The sequence below is a fragment of the Microcaecilia unicolor genome, chromosome 3 (genome assembly GCF_901765095.1).
Source record: "Microcaecilia unicolor chromosome 3, aMicUni1.1, whole genome shotgun sequence".
NCBI classification, from domain to species: domain Eukaryota; kingdom Metazoa; phylum Chordata; class Amphibia; order Gymnophiona; family Siphonopidae; genus Microcaecilia; species Microcaecilia unicolor.
In genome coordinates this window covers 233,881,996-233,902,025 of record NC_044033.1, presented here as the reverse complement: position 1 = coordinate 233,902,025, position 20,030 = coordinate 233,881,996, and the positions used below count along the sequence as shown (strand labels likewise).

At 40.3% G+C, this 20,030-nt stretch overlaps 1 protein-coding gene and 2 non-coding genes across 3 annotated transcripts; all 3 read left to right on the top strand.

The window, feature by feature from the left end:
• Positions 1–651: 651 nt before the first annotated feature.
• Positions 652–12,321, top strand: RPL37 (ribosomal protein L37). Its single transcript, XM_030197576.1, has 4 exons — positions 652–757; positions 1,383–1,518; positions 3,642–3,726; positions 12,206–12,321. The coding sequence occupies exons 1-4, from the start codon at positions 755–757 to the stop codon at positions 12,273–12,275; spliced, it is 294 nt and encodes a 97-aa protein (XP_030053436.1). The 5' UTR covers positions 652–754; the 3' UTR covers positions 12,276–12,321.
• LOC115467451 lies at positions 1,215–1,290 on the top strand. Its single transcript, XR_003941741.1, has one exon. It is a non-coding gene; the product is annotated as a small nucleolar RNA SNORD72 (small nucleolar RNA).
• On the top strand, positions 12,057–12,132 carry LOC115467452. The gene has a single exon (XR_003941742.1). It is a non-coding gene; the product is annotated as a small nucleolar RNA SNORD72 (small nucleolar RNA).
• Positions 12,322–20,030: the final 7,709 nt, after the last annotated feature.

The window sequence follows — 20,030 nt, the reverse complement described above, 5'->3', positions numbered from 1 at the left end:
TAAACAGAAACTCTGAATGAATGTTGAGCACCTGATTCTCATACCATAATGTCTGTTTTGGTGGGCCTTTACTAGGTGAAAACATCTCTGCACCAATACAACGCCTGCTATATCAGTCCATATAACTAGCCCCTCCAAATGACACACGGATTACAATTCAGAACAAATTACAACTCTAACCGATGAACAGTTCCTCTGTGTACATTTCTATGCTGCACAACCCAGCATGTTTGAAAATATAAGTGAGATCAAATATAAATGCTACCAACAATAAACAACGACAGCGTGGATGCAGCTGCTGCAGCATCAGCAGATAGCTTTGCTTGCTTTGTCTTGGGTGTACCAAGATGGCGGCTGCGTGGGAGAGACGGCTTCAGCTTTTTGACGTCATGCTGTCTCCTGTTCACGTAACCTTCCTGTGATGGACGCTGTGAGAGCACCAGAAAGAGAAGCTTGGAACGCAAGAAGAGGTGCCCCAGAAAGAGGCTTGAAATGCAGAGAGAAACAGCCGGAAGAGCACTCGTTGAATAGAGAATACAGGCTAAAAGAAAAACCGCAACTTGCCAACGGCAAACTTTTTCAGCTTCCAGCATTCAAAAGTAGCCCAGTTTAGCTGGAAACCCGTCCAACTAGCAACAGCAGGCCTCAGCTTGTACCATATTTTTACAGAACCCGCTCCCGGAAGTGCTGGTAGGATTTAGCGGAAGTATTTGCTTGCTTCCGGTCTCTATCGTGTCTCTGCTGTTGGAGGAAGATGGTGAGTTTATGGTGGGGGCCGTAGAGGTTGTTCTGAATCCGTGAACATCTTGGTGTTCTAGCGTCCTTGCACCCTTGTGGCTCAAGGAGTAGCTGTAGTGTCCCTACGGGTTCAGTTCCAGCAACTGAAGCACTGTCGCCAGAGCATCGATTGTATGCTAATGGATCTAGACAAGAGGCAGAGGCCTGAATCTAGGCCAGGATGGGATGCACAAATAGACCGGTGTTTGTTGCCCGGTCTGGTCACATACCTCAGTTGTTCCTGGCGGAAGCATGGTGTAGTGGTATTTCCATTTGCTACCTATGCTTTGACCCACTGCTCTAGGGACTGGAAGTGTTAGTCCTTCTGTTGCTGCTAAGCTGTAAGTTACATAACTGGAAAATACTGTTTTTAGGAAGCTACATATCCGCGAATTTTCTAGATCAGATACTTGTTTATAGGACTCTGTAGCCGTTTATATTTATCTATGATGATGTTCAAAATGTCTGAACATATGAAATCATAAATGATTTTAGTATTTACTGAGATAAATGTAGGGGCTGCAGAGTTCAAAACATTATAGGTATAACCAATAGACAAAGCCGAGGCACAATTATTTAAGATTTGAGTGTCTTGTACTTTTCAGACAAAGGGAACCTCATCTTTCGGTAAACGTCGCAACAAGACGCACACACTGTGCCGTCGCTGTGGATCCAAGGCTTACCATCTCCAGAAGTCTACCTGCGGCAAATGTGGATATCCAGCCAAGCGCAAAAGAAAGTGTAAGTTATGCTTGATGGAGGTGTTAAATAGCTTTCACAAGATAGTGTATGGGTTTCAAGTGTCCTTTTACATGTTGTATAGCAAGCTTGAATGGCTTTAGGATAGCATAATATTACATGGTTATTTACTTTGGGCTTGGGTCAGACTCAAAAAAGATGTCAGGAAGTATTTTTTCACGGAGAGGGTGGTGGATGCTTGGAATGCGCTCCCGCGGGAGGTGGTGGAGATGAAAACGGTAATGGAATTCAAACATGCGTGGGATGTGCATAAAGGAATCCTGTGCAGTAGGAATGGATCCTCAGAAGCTTAGCCAAAATTGGGTGGCGGAGCAGGTGGGGGAAGAGAGGTTGGTAGTTGGGAGGCGAGGATAGTGGAGGGCATACGGTCTGCCAGAGCCGGAGATTGGAGGCGGGACTGGTGCTTGGGAGGCGGGAAATACTGCTGGGCAGACTTGTACGGTCTGTGCCCTGAAAAAGGCAGGTACAAATCAAGGTACGGTATACACATATGAGTTTATCTTGTTGGGCAGACTGGATGGACCGTGCAGGTCTTATTCTGCCGTCATCTACTATGTTACTATGTACAGAGGTACTTATACTCTTGATCTGGAAAGGTAGGGCCTTCTGTTGCAGAACTGCTAATGCCATCTGGAGGGGTTTTTTTTCCCTTGTATGTCATAGTATCAGTGTAGTACTTATCCACCTTTTACAGTTGCTTTAAAATGATTTCATAGTGTCTCAGGTTATTCTAATTGGCAATCAAAAGTTTCAAAATTTGTTTTAGTGCCATTGATAATTGCTGTTAATGCTGACCCCCCCCCCCCCCCCCCCCCCCCATTTTCCATGGGCCTACTTTAAGGCTGCCCAGGGGCCTAGGGCAGGTAGGAGAGATCCCCTGCCTGTGCTGGTTCTGAATTAAAAATGGTGGGAGCGACCTGTAGCAGTAGTCTGGACAGCTAGGTGTCTGGACTCTAGCAAATGTACCACGACACTACTGCTCCAGGTTGTGCCTGCTATTTTGAACATGGGGCCTACTTAGGCAGGAGCGACTAGAGATCCCTCTTACCTGCCCTAGCCTAGACCATCAGGTATTCCTAAGGTAGGAGGTGGGGTGACTGCAGGTGGGAGGGAACCTCCTAGGGGAGCTTCAGGAGTTCTTCTATGCCGATGCTCATAGGGGAGGGGGGGAAGGATTATCTTCCCCACTATTCAACTTGCTACTGTTTTAGCTAGTCCAGTTAGCTTTTGCCATCCTAACTTTACCCATTTGCTAACTGGGTAGTGTGCTGAATATTGTCTTTAGCTGGCAGCAATTAACATTGTGATTAGTTGTGATCAAAATTTTTAATCATGATGAATTGTGATAGTTTTTGGACTTCTTTTTTTCCTGAGCAACAGCTATGCTATTTGTAAGAGAAATTATGTTACTGTATTCTTGTTTTGTTTTTTCTCTGTTCTATTATCCTTAATTTATATTTGTCCTGCCCTGCATTGTAATTAAATACTGAATATAGGATGTGAATCCTGATTTCAGTCACCACAAAAACTTCTGCATATATGAGTTGGATCCTGCATCTTTTAGGACTATTCAGTTGCCTTGGCATGCCATGCAGGTAGTATATAGAGGGAAGGAAGTAACTGCTAGCAAGGCTGTGGAGTTGGCACACCAAACCTTCGACTCCTTTAGTTTTATACTGTTTGTCTCCAACTCCTACTGATAATAAATGCTATAAAAATTTTTAAATGATTTACCATATAATGTAAGTTTATTTTGAAACTGGGGCCAGTCAATACATTTTTACTGACTCTAACTTCAGGCAACAGTGAGAATATACCTTGAAAGAAAAGCTCTTCTAGTCTTAAGCTAGCAAGTGCCCCTTGAGGCATCCAGGATAAGGTGGAATAGGCTGCTGAGGGAGATAAAGGATGTAATACTTGCAAAATAATATGTGAATAATTTGTGTCTAATATAATTGTCAAGATGTTTTTCTCTGTACTTCTGTGTGCTAAATATACCTTTCTGTGACTTTGAGATGGTAAAAATAATAAGAAAAAAATCTTTGCCTTTTGGTACAGTTTAGGGCTAACGCTTTTTTTTTTTTTTTTTACAAATTGTTTTCTAGATAATTGGAGTGCTAAGGCCAAAAGGCGCAATACCACTGGTACTGGCCGCATGAGGCACCTGAAAGTTGTCTACCGCAGATTCAGGTACACTGGTGATATGTCTGAAGTAGAATAACTTTATTTTAGAATGTTTTATATTGGTGCCTGCTGCATGATTTACTAACTTTTCTCAATGCTGCATTTAGCATGAGAAATGTTTTAAAATAGTATTAAATATTTGGATGCTACTGGTGTAAATTCTCATTTGCATTTTTTTTCCTTTGACTACAATGGTAAGTGAAGAACTAGGGAGGGCTGCTGGTGGTGCCATCTGTGTAGTTGCTAGTGGCTAAAGTAAGAGGGAAAAATATCATCCATGTGGGTGCACTATAACATGGGAGTGGAAATATGCCACTCTTTGAGTCTTGCACATTGAGATCTCGGGATACATAAGTGGTCTGTCTACATAATCTCTGTACTGCAGATCGAAAGAGCTTGATCCAGGCACTTTTGTATTTCATTGTGAGGCTCTAGTGAGTTTGAACTTGCTCAGCTACCTGAATAATCTTATTCTGTAATCTGCTTTGGATTAGGCAGTCACAGAAATAAAAACATTCAGGAAGCCAAAGCGATCTCAATTACACTGTGCAGTAAAGGTTTGGCATAAAACTCCCATTGGTCACTAATCAAACTTCTTTTCTTGACCAGACCGAGTTTTATGAAATTGAAATAGCTGTTGCTAAAAAGCAACACTTTCTGTTCTTCAGCAAGGTACCAACGCTTCACAGTTGTTTAAAATCATTAGACCTCTGAATAACTTCACTGTAGATCAGTTTGCAAATAGCTTCGCTGACATAGTTAACAGTTTAAGAGCTACTTTTAAATCTTCTGCTCTAGCTGGATTTATAGCACCATCCTCACCAGATTATATACTCTGGTCACTCTCAGAATTCAATTTTCCAACCATGTTAGAGGTATCTAGGAGTGTACCTATGTTGAAGCTTTCATCTTTTAAGAATCCACCACCTGTTCATTTGCTCAGATAAGTCCTTGATGCCCTTCTGCCTTATTTACATTCTGTTCTGGCTACTGTTCCTGATGAAAGGAAACAAGCGATTGCCCATACTCATCTTACAGAAACCTAAGATTAGCTGCATCCCATCTCCAACTTATTTGTGTCTGAGGTGGCAGAGAAACTGGTAGCTGCTCGATTGACTGACTGGAAAAAAATGAATGCTCTCATCCAATACAAACTGTATTTTGTTCACATCATTCTGTTGAGTGTGTTTTTAGTTTTAAGGTAAATTTAGATACAGGCAGAGATGATCTCTTAGGCAGCAGATAAGTCTAAAGAGGCTTTGATTTAGTTAACCGTACCATTCTCCATCAGCAGGTCTACGATTTTCACGTTTCCAGTAGCATCTACTATTGGTTTCTGTCATATCTTGAAAATAGGACATTTTTTTCCTTGTCTCAGATGATCTCTACCTATACCTTTAGGGTCCCAAGGACTCTATTCTTGACCCTGTGCTTTTCATTTGCCCCTTTAGCTTTGCTTGTCCAATCACTAGGCTTCTGTCTCCCCCCCCCCCCCCCCCCCCCCAATTTATGCTACCAAACTTATTTTTTACCTTTTATACACATTCCCCTAATTCTGTAGTGGCTATTTTTTTGTTTGTTTGTGAACCATCTTGCTGTGGTTTCTAGATATATTTCAAATTCTAACAAACATAAATCCTATTTAGCAATTTGATATGAAAAAACACTCTATCACATATAAAATAGAAGAAAAGAGAAGTGACAGAAAACAGGTAGAGGAAAGAAGACCAGTGTATTCTGCCATTCCACTATCACACAACACAAGCTGCAGATCTACAGCTCATTTCCAGAAAAGTGGACCCAGAATGAAAAAGGTAGAGTTTTTAGTATATAAATGGGCTGTGGAGACTGATGGCAGAGTTAAGATAGGGGCCAGTGGATGAGTGCAGACAATTTATTTATTAGGATTTATTTACCGCCTTTTTGAAGGAATTCACTCAAGGCCTTGTACAGTAAGAATAGATCAAACATGAGCAATAGGCAGTTAAAGCAGTAAAAATATTCAACTAACAATACAAAATATGGCATGGTATACTGTTTTATCTATTGGAGATCACTACAATTTCTTTATAATTTTACCAAATGGTGTTTGGATACTCCTCTCTCAGCATATGTATAAAGTTACTGATTTATCAACCCAGGACCTCGACGCTTCCAAGCTTGGCTATTCTGCAAAGAATAATCGCTCTTTCTTTTTTCAAAGAGCGCCACTGCTTATAACTGGAGCTTTGTTCCTATCATCGGTCCTTATTTCTTTTATTGCAGCGGGAGCATAACAAACCAATGTAAAAAAAAAACTCAAAATAGAGAAAAAACGTTGGTTTCTCAGCCTACCCGTAACTTGCAAACACCCATACACTGAGAGAGAAGGGAAGGCTAGAGGCGAGCCTGCTTCTTTCACTGCTGCTGCCGCCGCTTTGATTTTGAGGTAAAATAAAAGATTTACAAAATGCAGGGCAGCAGGAACGAAAGGAGGGCTGTGGGGGAGTTGAGGTCGGGCAGCTGTGGCTGGAACTGTGACGGCGGTAAGCATGGCTTGTGGCACCCCCCCCCCCCCCCCCCCCGGCCATGCTTACCAGGTTGTGCCGGCCCTGATTTGCTGCGGCACACAGTTTGGGAAACGCTGGTATACATATTGAGTTCCACAGTATAATATTGATAAATTTGTCCCCATACTGGCAAAACAATACAAATCCACAACGGAAACGAAAATGGGTGGGAAAAGCTGAGGAGGTAGAAGATGCTCTTCTTTGGTGGTTTTCTTGAGTCAGGAGCAGACAGTTTCCTGTCAGTGGTCCACTGCTTATGGAGAAAGCTAACCAGCTAGCTGAAAGTCTTGGACTAACTGAATTCAAAGCCACTGTTGGATGGTTGGAAAGATGGAAGGAGAGGAACAACATAAAATTCAAGAACCAGCATGGTGAGAAACAAGACGCTGATGACTGGTGCTAAAAATTGGGTTTCAGTTCTTCCTACCATCTTGAACGAGTTTGCACCTCGTGACATTTTCAATGCTGACAAAAATGGTCTCTACTGGCGAGCGATTCCTGATGGAACACTTGTATTCAAACATGCCGAAACTACTGGAGGTAAAATATCGAAGGACTGACTGACGATCTTCCTTTGCTGCAATATGGATGGGAATGAGAAGTTGGAACCCCTCATCATTGGAAAGAGCAAACAGCCCTGTTGCATCAAGAAAGTTAAGCGACTTCCTGTGTCATATGAGGCTAATGCAAATTCATGGATGACTGGGGAAATTTGGAAGCAGTGGCTAAAGAAGTTAGACACTAGAATGCAGGCATAAAAGCATCAGATTGTGCTGCTTTGTGATAATTGTGCTGCACACAGGGATGATGTCAGGCTGTCACCAAACTACCTCTCTGATCCAACCTATGGGTCAGGGCATAATAGCCAATTTCAAACAACATTATCGGGCTCTTGTGCTACATTGTCTGATGAGCATTATGTATGACCAGACTGGCAAGGATAAACGTGCTGTTGAACTGGTTCGTAATCTATCACTGTTGGATTCCCTACATATGCAGAAATAAGCCTGAAATCATGTTACACAGGCAACCATTGTGAACTGCTACAAGCGGGCAAGCTTTGTTAAGGATATGGAGAAGGACGAAACAGATGCAGCTATTGCAAACGCGTCAGATGAACAGGTTATTGACATCCCAGCCGGTGTTACTGAAGAGGAGTTCCATCACTACATAGCTGTTGATTACGATCTACAAACAGCTGAAGACAGCACTGATGTCGAGATATGCGCCTACATGCAGGCAACAACGGCTGATGATGGAACAGATGACGAAATGAGCAGCGAGGCACATGCTGACGAAATTCAACAACCTCCTGTCACTTTTGCAAGATCGCTGGAGAGTCTCACTCCATTGCCCCATGTAAGCCGAAGCCGCATTGAGCCTGCCATGAGTGGGAAAGCGCGGGGTACAAATGTAACAAAAAAAACAAAACACCATGCGGGCCTATCTGGAGGCCACTGGATGTCAGTGCTATTACAGTTTTTACCGTCTGGCAGATGTAGTCTATGGAACTCACAGACCCAAGCCTAATGTCAGTTAACGGAGCCTGTATACTGTAGTTATAATAATAAACAGTACTGTACATATGTTTATCAGATGTCAAGCTTCTTTGGGTCACAACGGTTAAGTGCACACTCTGGTTAACTGCATGCATTTCCCCACCTTATCCTCACCTTCATCTTGCACCCTGCCTCTAATACAGTTTCCAGCTCCCATTCTCCCTATTTTAAATTCTTGTCTACCCTTCTTGCAACACCATCGACTTTTAACCCTTTGTATCTCTTCCCCTTCCTCCTCTTGCAATGACAGTTACAGCTTTAGCATGAGTAATGTAGCAGATAACACAAGAAATCTTCAACATTTCCTCTCAAGGGTACATACCTCCTTAGTGAAGGCAAGTGCAGAAGGGGTATAAAAGTGATGGCAGAGTAGCCATAGAAAAGACACACACAGTAGTTCTTCTCTGCCCTTGTACATGTGTTGCTGCCATTTTTCTCTCTATGGATGGCACTCGGAAAGCACAGACTGATCTATCTTTGAGCAGGGACTGTCTTTCTTCTATGTTTGTGCAGCGCTGCGTACACTTTGTAGCGCTATTTAAATGCTAAATAGTAGTATCTCCTTTACCTGCTCTTGCCTGCTATGGCTTATTCTAGCTTGCTGCTTAAACAACATAGTGCTGACTACACAGCCCCCACCCCCATGGAAGGATGGCCATGGTTGGACGTTGGGAGGGATGAGTGAAGCACTGACCTGCCGTTTCTTGCTGAGGTCTGACAGATTGTAGTGCGAGTATGAGGAAGGAAGGTAGATAGTAACATAGTAGATGACGGCAGAAAAAGACCTGCACGGTTCATCCAGTCTGCCCAACAAGATAACTCATATGTGCCACATTTTGTGTATACCTTACCTTGATTTGTACCTGTCTTTTTCAGGGCACAGACCGTATAAGTCTGCCCAGCACTATCCCCGCCTCCCACCACCGGCTCTGGCACAGACCATAGAAGTCTGCCCAGCACTATCCCCGCCTCCCACTACCGGCTCTTGCCACCCAATCTTGGCTAAGCTCCTGAGGATCCATTCCTTCTGAACAGGATTCCTTTATGTTTATCCCACGCCAGTTTGAATTCCGTTACCGTTTTCATTTCCACCACCTCCCGCGAGAGGGCATTCCAAGTATCCACTACTCTGTGAAAAAATACTTCCTGACATTTTTCTTGAGTCTGCCCCCCTTCAATCTCGTTTCATGTCCTCTCGTTTTACCGCCTTCACATCTGCAGAAAAGGTTCGTTTGCGGATTAATACCTTTCAAATATTTGAACATCTGTATCATATCACTCATGTTTCTCCTTTCCTCCAGGGTATACATGTTCAGGTCAGCAAGTCTCTCCTCATATGTCTTGTAATGCAAATCCCATACCATTCTCCTAGCTTTTCTTTGCACCGCTTCAATTCTTTTTACATCCTTAGCAAGATACGGCCTCCAAAACTGAACACAATACTCCAGGTGGGGCCTCACCAATGACTTATACAGGGGCATCAACACCCCCTTTCTTCTGCTGGTCACACCTCTCTCTATATCTAAGCAATTCTAGAAATATGTCCCAATGCCTGTCTTAGTGTAGTGTGCAAAAGAGAAACAGCAGCAGTTTTCTTCAAAACAGTCAATTTTTTGCCTGGGTGAGCAAAAAAGGGAGAGAGGCATTAACATAATCCTGCAGAACAGAAGGTCTATTCTAGAAGGGAAAAGGTGCATCTTGATGCATGAGAGTATTGTTACGGTACTACTCAGGTAAGCAGACATGACATTTTTGGAAGTGGGGTACATATTCATTGTGTAAGGTTACTGCTAATTTAACAGTTAGTACTTGTATATTTCATAGTTTAATTTGATGCCTTGGTAAATTGTTTTTTTTATTTCATTATTTGTGACACTTTGGCAATAATAAACTACCTTTTACTGACAGTGATGGATTTGAGACTTTGGGCTTTTACTAAGGTGTGCTAATGAATTGGCCACTGTTAGAAACAGGATAGTGGGCTTGATGGACCTTTGGTTTGTCCCAGTATGGCTTGTGTTCTTATTTAGCACATACTAAATGCTAAGAAGCCCATTTTATTCCTATGGCTTCTTAGTATTTAGCTTGTGCTAAACCCATTAGTAAATGGACCCCTTTATGATTAGCCCATAGAGATACTAATTCTAGATTTTGTGAAGTGTGTTACCATATTAGCAATCACAGTTCAACACAGGTTCCATTTTATGCATTGGGACGTATTTCTAGAATTGCTTATAGAGCAAGGTGTAAAAATAAAATAATAGGCGCTGAGTTGTGAGCCTTGTGTTGTAAAACTAATATTGTTGGAGGTTTATTCATATGTTGCAGTGCTTTGTGTAGAATTGCAAGTGAAGGACATCCGACATCTTGATTTGATACAGAGCAGAAAGCTATCTGGTCAAGGTGGGCTGCTGAATATTAATCAGATGGAAGTTGTGGTTAACTTTAGGGCATCAATTCTTTTAAAACAATTGCAATTTTAACTGGACAGCAGTAAAGTTAAATATGCCTCTTTCGTATCTAGTATCTGCAGATGGGAAATTTTGAGAAGCAAAAGTTATTTATTTTTTATTTTATTTGCTTCTTAGCTTTTGGGCTTGCATAAAGCATATGAGAAATTATTATAGCAGCCTACATTTAGGTACAGTAGGCATTTTATGTCCCTCGAGGGCTTACATCTGAGTTTGTACCTGAAACAATATAGAGGGTTAAGTGACTTTTCCAGTCAGATTTGAACCAGCCTCCCTTGATTCTCAACCCACTTCTCTAACAATTAGGTTACTCCTCCACTCTAAAATTGGACTTAAGTAATGCCTCCTGCCTCTGCTGCACGGAGCTAGCTGTCTGTATAAACTTGTTTTTATGCTGGTACTTTGGAAGAAAACTTTTTCTCTTTTTTTTAGGTCTTAGTGGGTTGTGATTATCCTGTAAAGGAGTAACACAAAAGATAATGGCAGATAAAGATCTGAATGGTCCATCCAGTCTGCTCACAGGAGACATATATTTCAAAAACTTTAAAACATCACAACCTGCTGGGCCAGTCTTCTATAGGACCAGTGTGCCTAGTAGAATGGCACAGGAGTATGAAAGATTATTACATATAGATTACTTCTGCAGTATTCTGTATGACATTGCCCGTTTTGTCTTATTTCTACTGTAAGTAGCATAACTTCAGAGGCATTTTAATTTGGTGCCTTTCCATTTTTCCAAATGTTAACACTTGAAAGCTCAGCTTAATTAGCCACTCTCAAGAGTATGAATCTAAGTGAGGAGGCTGATGTGATTTCTTTTGAGATCCCTATACAGCCCTTGTATTGGTACTTCCATAGCACTGATATATAAAGAAACAAAGCTTTGAAATTGGAGAAGAGAATTTATAAAACGATTATAATCAAAATTAACCTTTCAGTTTGTATAAAGACATAAAATAAGATAAAGGAGACTTAGAATGCTAGGAGGAAGTTACAGAGCCTGGAAATGACCAAATAAGTGTTCTAAGGGCTAGGTTTGCAGCACTACAGACTGCTCCCACAGGTTGTGCCTGATTCCCAAGAGGTGTTGGGAATCAGGCACAACCTGTGGGAGCAGTGGACAGTACATGCTGCAAGTAACTTTCTGTTACAAGATTCTTACTGCGGTAATGGAGGAGATATATACAGACTCAACTGGCATTAGTTCTGACCAAACATAAAATTTTTAGAGTGAAGAGGTGATGCCTCAAGAAGCCCCCGGCTATATAACTGCAAAGCTTAAGGGGGCTGGGCTGCTTCATCATCATCGGCAGCACCCCTGGGTAATTGGACAGTTCAATCCTCTGTATATAATTTTTTCTTTTTTTTTTTCTTTCTTTTTTAAGTTTTAAATGTAGAAATTACTTAGCTTAATAGAGGTCCATTCTTTCATTCAATCTAGGCTCTTGTGACGCTAAGTACGACCACGTACTTGTACATGTAATTTCTACATTTAAAACTTAAAAAAGAGAGAAAAAATAATATACAGAGGATTGAACTGTCCAGTTACCCAGGGGTGTTGCAGATGATGAAGCAGCCCAGCCCCCTTGAGCTTTGCAGTTATATAGCCGGGGGTTTATTGAGGCATCACCTCTTCACTCTAAAAATTTAATGTTTGGTCAGAACTAATGCCAGTTGTCTGTATATATCTCCTCCATTACCGTGCTTGTTTGGATTCTTAGTGATCAACATATCATTTTGTATTCCTTGCACAGTACAGCTTATCAATTTTGCTTCTAAAAATGTCTGAACATAAAATACTTAGAATGATTTCTTTTTGAACTGAGGTAAGCTTTAATGCTTTTTCTTTTTAAACTTTAGGTAGAGAAAACACAGCATTAGTACTTTTGTCTTTATTTTGTAACAGGAATGGATTCCGTGAGGGAACAACACCCAAACCTAAGAGAGCAGCTGTAGCAGCATCCAGTTCCTCTTAAGAGTATGGTTTTTTTTTTTGTTAAAATAAATGTTACATAAAAGAACTGTATTTTGTCTCTTGTTTTTGACACCTAGAAAACCATTACTAAACAAATTCGACACTTAGAATTTTTTTTTTTTTTATAAGTTCAATTCTGAAGTAAATTGCACTCAAAAGCATATTTGTGATTTAATAAAGGTTTTTTTTTCCCCCTACAGTTGTAGTTATCCTCCCTTTTTCCTTGTCTTCAACAGGAGGCGCATCCAAACTTGTGGGTTATGACTGCATACCAGCAGGTGCAGATACAAAGCACTGAATTGAACTCTGTGATGTAGGACACTATGCTCCTTGGCAAGTCAGACAGATAGATGGTCTCTCACAAGTTCTTGGCTTGATCTGCTGTGTTGGGTTTCCTAATGTAACCAATATAAAAAAAAAAAAAATATATATATATATATATATATAGTAACATAGTAGATGACGGCAGAAAAAGACCTGCACGGTCCACCCAGTTTGCCCAATAAGATAAACTCACGTGTCATTTTTTGTGTATACCTTACCTTGATTTGTACCTGTCTTTTTCAGGGCACAGACCGTATAAGTCTGCCCAGCACTATCCCCACCTCCCAACCACCCACCACCGGCTCTGGCACAGACCGTATAAGTCTGCCCAGCTGTATCCCCACCTCCCAACCACCAGCCCTGCCTCCCACCGCCGGCTAAGCTTCTGGAGATACTTTCCTTCTGAGGAGGATTCCTTTATGTTTATCCCACGCATGTTTGAAGTCCGTTACCGTTTTCCTCTCCACCACCTCCCGTGGGAGGGCATTCCAAGCATCCACCACTCCGTGAAAACATACTTCCTGACATTTTTCTTGAGTCTGCCCCCCTTCAATCTCATTTCATGTCCTCTAGTTCTACCACCTTCCCCTCTCTGGAAAAGGTTCGTTTGCAGATTAATACCTTTCAAATATTTGAACGTCTGTATCATATCACCCCTGGTTCTCCTTTCCTCCAGGGTATACATGTTCAGGTCAGCAAGTCTCTCCTCATACATCTTGTAACGCAAATCCCATACCATTCTCGTAGCTTTTCTTTGCACCCCTTCCATTTTTTTCACATCCTTCACAAGATACGGCCTCCAAAACTGAACACAATACTCCAGGTGGGGCCTCACCAACGTCTTATACAGGGGTATTAAAACCTCTTTTCTTCTGCTGGTCACATCTCTCTATACAGCCTAGCAGTCTTCTAGCTACGGCCACCGCCTTGTCACACTTTCGTCGCCTTCAGGTCCTCAGATACTATCACCCCAAGATCCCTCTCCCCGTCCGTACCTATCAGACTCTCTCTGCCTAACACATACGTCTCCCGTGGATTTCTACTCCCTAAGTGCTCCACTTCGTATTTCTTCGCATTGAATTTTAATTGCCAAACGTTAAACCATTCTTCTAGCTTCCGCAGATCTTTTTTCATGCTTTCCACTCCCTCCGGGGTGTCCACTCTGTTGCAAATCTTAGTGTCATCTGCAAAAAGGCAAACTTAACCTTGTAAGCCTTCGGCAATATCACTCAGAAATATATTGAATAGAATCGGCCCTAACACCGATCCCTGAGCACTACTTACCTTTCTCTCCTCCGAGCGAACTCCATTTACCACCACTCTCTGGCGTCTGCCTGTCAACCAGTTCCTAATCCAGTTCTCCACTTCGGGTCCTATCTTCAGCCCTTCTAGTTTATTCAAGAGCCTCCTTTGGGGAACCGTGTCAAAAGCTTTGCTGACATCTAAGTAGATTACGTCCATAGCATGTCCTTGATTTATTTTATTTTATATATTTTATTTTTATTTACCTGACCTGGGGGGGGGGTCCAGGTTTTTAATTTGCATCTGCCATGGGGTTTCCGGACCACCACTGGAAGAGGGGACGCTGGATATTGTGGGCAGAAAAAGCTCCGGGCTCCCTGAGGCCTGCAGGAGCCAGGGGAACGCTGGCTCTGGGCGCGGTGTTGAGGGGGCGTGCTGATGTCATCAGTGGTGCATGCGCAGTAGTATGAGTGTGCCGTTGGCTCCGGAGGTGGACCGGAGCAAAGGGAACACACCAACGTTTTTTATTTAAAAGTGCAAGGGGGAACTTGTTGTTGACCCAGAAAGGGTCTGATAATAAAATATTAATTGCGGCTGAAATCCGGCGTTATGTGCGATCGTGCGCATGTGGTGCACTTTTAATTAATTTTAGCCTAGTGGGTGCTGGGAGATGAGGGGGTTATTGGAGGTGTCCTGGTTGTCAGGGTAACCCAAGAAACTGCGAATTCCGGCGCATGCTCAGTGAGGCCGAAGGAGACCTGCACAGACACCCTCTAAAAAGTATTAAAAATTAATTTTAAGTTTGTGCAGAACTTTTAGTGGCAGAATTCAAATGTGAGAAGCAGATATGTGTGCAGTGGCTTTATTTGAGCGCAGGTTTTATGCAAATTCTTTTCCAGGACGTTCTAATTTGGGTATTTATAGGTTAAAATTAATGCAGATTTTTACAAGGTAGATGTGAGAGCATGGCTCTGACTTGAATTGTATTAAAATTCAAAAATAAGGGTTTAAAGGTTTATTTTTTATATATAAAATAGATATTAGGAATGTTAGAGTGAGCTGCAGGGTTAAGAGCCTTCTGATTGGCTGCTTTGGTAACTAAGGGAGACTGAACAGTAACAGTTGTGGAGAGCTTAACGGACAGCCTGGAGAAGAGCAGAAGTGCTGCAAGAGTGCTGTCTGACAGAGAGATTTTTATGTATGAAATTGAAGTATTTGTGGTTGAAACAATAATAAAAGTTGGCTGAAAGTGAAAGAGAGAGAGTATATTTCAAAGGAAAATTTAAGGTAATTCAGAGCAGTTTCTGCTTATTAGTTCTAAATTGATAGCTGTCTTAAAGGTAATTTTATTTCTGTGATAATGGAGTTTGTCACAGGCAAATCCGTATATGAATTTTGATTAAATTACAAGAGAATTTACGGACCAGTGAAGGAGACGGGAGTGAGTCTTCTTGAGGGTATTGTACCTCTACTTATATAAATTAAGGAGGTTCTCTATTTTATTTAAAGAGCTTCTTTGTAAATCTGAGCAGTTTTACAAATATTTTCTCAGACAAAATTTGAAGCAGTTCAGAGCTTCATGCTTTGAAGTCAAGAAATTATTGTTACTACTGAGTGATTGGTTTGCTTAAGAAAGTGAATGGAATTTGTATGTGTGTCACTGAAGAAAGAAGACAATGTTGAAGCACCATCTCTCTTTGTAGCTAAAGTGAGGGAAAGTAAAGATTAATTTAGGACATTCAGACAAAATTTGTTTTCCCAACTTTAGGGAAATTTTATTTTATTTAGTAAGCATAATCCAGTAAGACATTGTGTCAGGCAGGCACACAAGTAAGAGACACACACTTAAGGGAGGAAGTCTCTTTCCCTTTATTTTTAATTTGTAGCAAGGTTTTTAGGGAGAAGATTCTGCTGACAAGTCATCCAAGACAGATGAACAAACGAAGATCAAGAGAGCTGGAAGATCAAAGTTAAGAAGAATTAAAGGACTTTCAGAACATTCAGACACTAAAAGAAACTGACTTTCCTGATACTTACCTGTGGTTTACAACATAGAACTTGAACCCTAACAGAAAAGAGAAATTGAATGAACTAAAAGGTTCTAGCTGAACCTAGTTTAAAGAATAGTTTTTCAAATTGTTATTCTTAACTTATTTCACACCCTGTAAGAGAAAGGGAATAGAGATTATTAGAAAATTATTAATTTCAATTTAGAGGTTCTTATGGTTAAATTATTTGCACAACATCATGTTTACCTGAATTGTTTCCTGATTTGATTACCTGTACAAGAAGAAAAGGTATTAGAATGTAATACACTGGATCCAGTGGGTAGTTTTAGTAGTAGTTTTTTTTTATGTTTTAAATCTATATATTGAATAACTTAATTTTAAGGACATTTTTAATTAGTAATATATTCAGTTATTCAGTGCAATAAATATTTTATCAAGCACTTTAAACTTACCTTGTGTGATGATCTTGTAACATCATTTGATTCTCTAATCACTTCATCACAATAAATAAACATACATTTTGTCCACCTAGTGTCACCTAAAAGGGTGGAATATTTTCTTTTGTACCACCAGTCTGCTGGGAATAGAATCCAGACTGAGGTAATTTGGCGGACTGGACTACATTTTAAAATGTAATTTAAGTAGGACTGAATTCATTTTCCAGGAAGGGGCTACACAAATCCAGTTGAGCTTGGGGGTATAGGCTGAGTTAGTTCCTATTTCTGGGTTACACCAGAGGCAGAGCAGGGACAGCACTCAAGATCAGTTAGAAAGCAAGCAGCCCTTTGCCTCTGATATGCAGAAATTGCAGACTGCAGGTGGGTTGGTGACATGATTCCTGACCCTGTTGTTAATGCACAAGATCTGATTGTTTAGTCCCTCAATCTTGTCTGTCCCGAACGTAGGAACTCGGGGAAATTCCATTATTCCACTTGCGTGGGGTTTAGCTCTAAAAGGGGCTGAACAGCTTGAAATACTAGCTAATAATAGTACGGTGCGTTTTTACTCACAACAAATGTAACTGATAGTATCTCAGACAGTGCTGACACATAGCTAAAAGTGACAAATTTCACTCGTGCATATAGGCTTAATAAGCAAATAATAACAATCAAGCTTCAAGTAACAGCCTAACAGGTAGATAGATAAGCATGCAAATGTACACTACATGACTGCAGTGAAGCAAAGCACATTATATGAAATTCAGTATTGTTCATCAGAAACGTAATTAATGATTTGATGTATGAGTGAATGTCCATGAAAGTCTTTTTTTGAAAAGTCACTGTAGTAAAACATGGTTGCAAAGAAATAATGAACTACAGCATTGGAAGTAATGTCTTGAAATGGCTGTGGGCTATTCTTGTCTGCGGCACAGTCCATGTAAAAGCTTAAAACAGATGTAGAAATGAAATGAGCAATGCTGTAGTCACGGTTGAAGGTGGCATACCACACACTACTTTGAGTGTATTAAGAGATCCATACCACAGAAAACCACTAATGTGCTTATAATTTCCTTCTGCAAATTGGATACATGCCTGAATTATCTACTTAAATCCACCCCTCCCTGCTTTATCCAAGATCTCTCATCAAGTCTAAACTTTATGCTACAATCTGGCTTCTTCCCAAAAAATTATGGAAACATACTCCTTACTCCAATTCCTAAAGATAAAAAAAAGCCAAGTGACGTTACTATCACCCAATTGCCTCCATCCCATTGTTTACAAAGTTAATGGAAAGCATGGTAACCAAGCAACTTGTGGAATACTTGGCCAAATTCTCTATCATACATGATTCTCAATCTCTCCTTATATAGTACTGAAACGGTACTGGTTACCCTTATATCTACGTTTAAACAACAAATTGCTAAGAGCATACTCCTGCAATTTGACATGTCTAGCGCATTTGACATGACTGACCATAATATCTTTGTGCACCTTTTGGACAATTTCAGAATTGGTGGGCCTGTACTTGAATGGTTTAAGGGTTTTCTCTCATTTAGATCCTATCGTGTGAAAGTAAACTCAACTTTATCTTCTTCATGGAATGCAGTTTGCGGAGTCCCTCAAGGATCACCACTGTCCTCCATACTGTTTAACATAGTGATGGCCGCATTAGCCAATGCCCTATCCAGACTAGGCTTAAATTTTTATTTATGCAGATGATGTAACAATATATATATATATATATACCTTTCAGTAAGAACTTGGGATGAAATTACCAATCAAATTACTCTTGGACTGACCACAATGGAAAAATGGGCAAATTCTTTCCATCTGAAATTAAACGCTGAAAAGACACACTGCCTCATTTTATAGTCTCAATATAACAAATATGATCCTACCATTCTAAATACTCCCAATCTTTCATTGCTAATCTTGGATAGTTTGAAACTTCTAGGGATTACAACTGATCAACACTTAACACTGGAGACTCAAGTAACCAACACCACAAAGAAAATGTTTTATTCAATGTGGAGACTCAAATGAATAAAACCATTTTTTCCTCGTGAAGTCTTCTGTAATTTGATACAATCCATGGTCCTAAGCCAGACGAATTACTGCAATGCTATATATGCAGGATGCAAAGAACACCTACTCAAGAAATTACAAACGGCTCAGAATACTGCGGCAAGACTGATATTTGGAAAGCCTAAATTCGAATCTGCAAAGCCACTCGGAGAAATACTGCACTGGCTCCCTATAAAAGAACGAGTAGCCTTCAAAATATGTACATTAATTCACAGGATAATCTACGGTGAGGTACCAAAATATATGCTTGAGTTGGTTGACTTACCACCCAGAAACAGATCCAGTACCTCACGATCATATTTGAACTTACACTACCCAGACTGTAATGGTCTAAAATATAAATCAATTTACACCTCAAACTTCACTTACATTGGCACTCGACTGTGGAATGCATTACCCAAATCAATAAAATCTACCCAGAACTACCTAAACTTTAGGAAATCATTGAAATCAGTATTATTTAAGAAGGCCTATTCCCCAGGTTCAACATAATCAGAATTATCCCTTACTATTATATGATCCAATGGACACTAACTACACGCTACTATTTTCTTTATTTATTATTGATTAATTACATAAGTAATGCCACACTGGGAAAAAAACCAAGGGTCCATCGAGCCCAGCATCCTGTCCACGACAGTGGCCAATCCAGGCCATGGGCACCTGGCAAATTGCTGTTCAATTGTTATTTCTATCTTGCTCTTAATTGCAAAATTGTACTTCTTTGCATTGTAACTTTATTACAATATTATTGTAAGCCACTTTGAGCCCGCAATCAGTGGGAAAATGTGGGATACAAATGTGATAAATAAGTTCATTGAGGAAAAGTATACTGCATTGAATAAACATTGCAACAAACAAAAGCAGTAATGGAAATATATAACATCTCATAAATTGGTACAGGTGCAATAAAATCATATTGCATAAGTATTGCAAGCAAAACTATTTATACCATGTAAATGTAGAAAAACATATGATAAAAACCTACAGAGTTTAGTTGCATTAGAGTGACTGTGAACACCATTTTAATATAGCAACAACCTATTATATTGTGGTAATGCTAATAATATAAAAGTCCACCAACAGAATCGAACCAAAATAGGTATCCACTAATCTCTGGTAATTAAGTCAATAATAATGAAATACTGTAACCAGGATGTAGTAAACTTGTCAATTTCAACAATAATTTCTACAATTTTTTTTTAATTTTTTTGAAAGAGCACCCTCAGATATTCCCACTATGAAAAATGCAACAAATTTTTTTTGTTGCTTAGTGGTGTAGCACTTCTTTCATCGGGTACTCACTTTTATTATTATTTTGTGAATCACCAAATAAGTGCTAGCAGGCTGGTATGCTTCTTCAAATAGTATAACAACAACTATATCCTGCCAGCCTTATGTGCGGTACATCAAATATATACCATGCCCAACATTCCACAAAATTAGTGATAAATAAAAGTAATTAGTGCTGAAATGTTTGATAAACACTTATCTGAATTCGTGCTATATCCACATCACTTTCATGGTGTGTCCATGATCTCTTTTTGCCCAAAAATAATTTTCTAATATTATTTTTGACAAAAAGAGATCATGGACACAGCATGAAAGTGAAGGTTCTGGTGTGATTTAACATGACATATCATTAATTTACCTGTA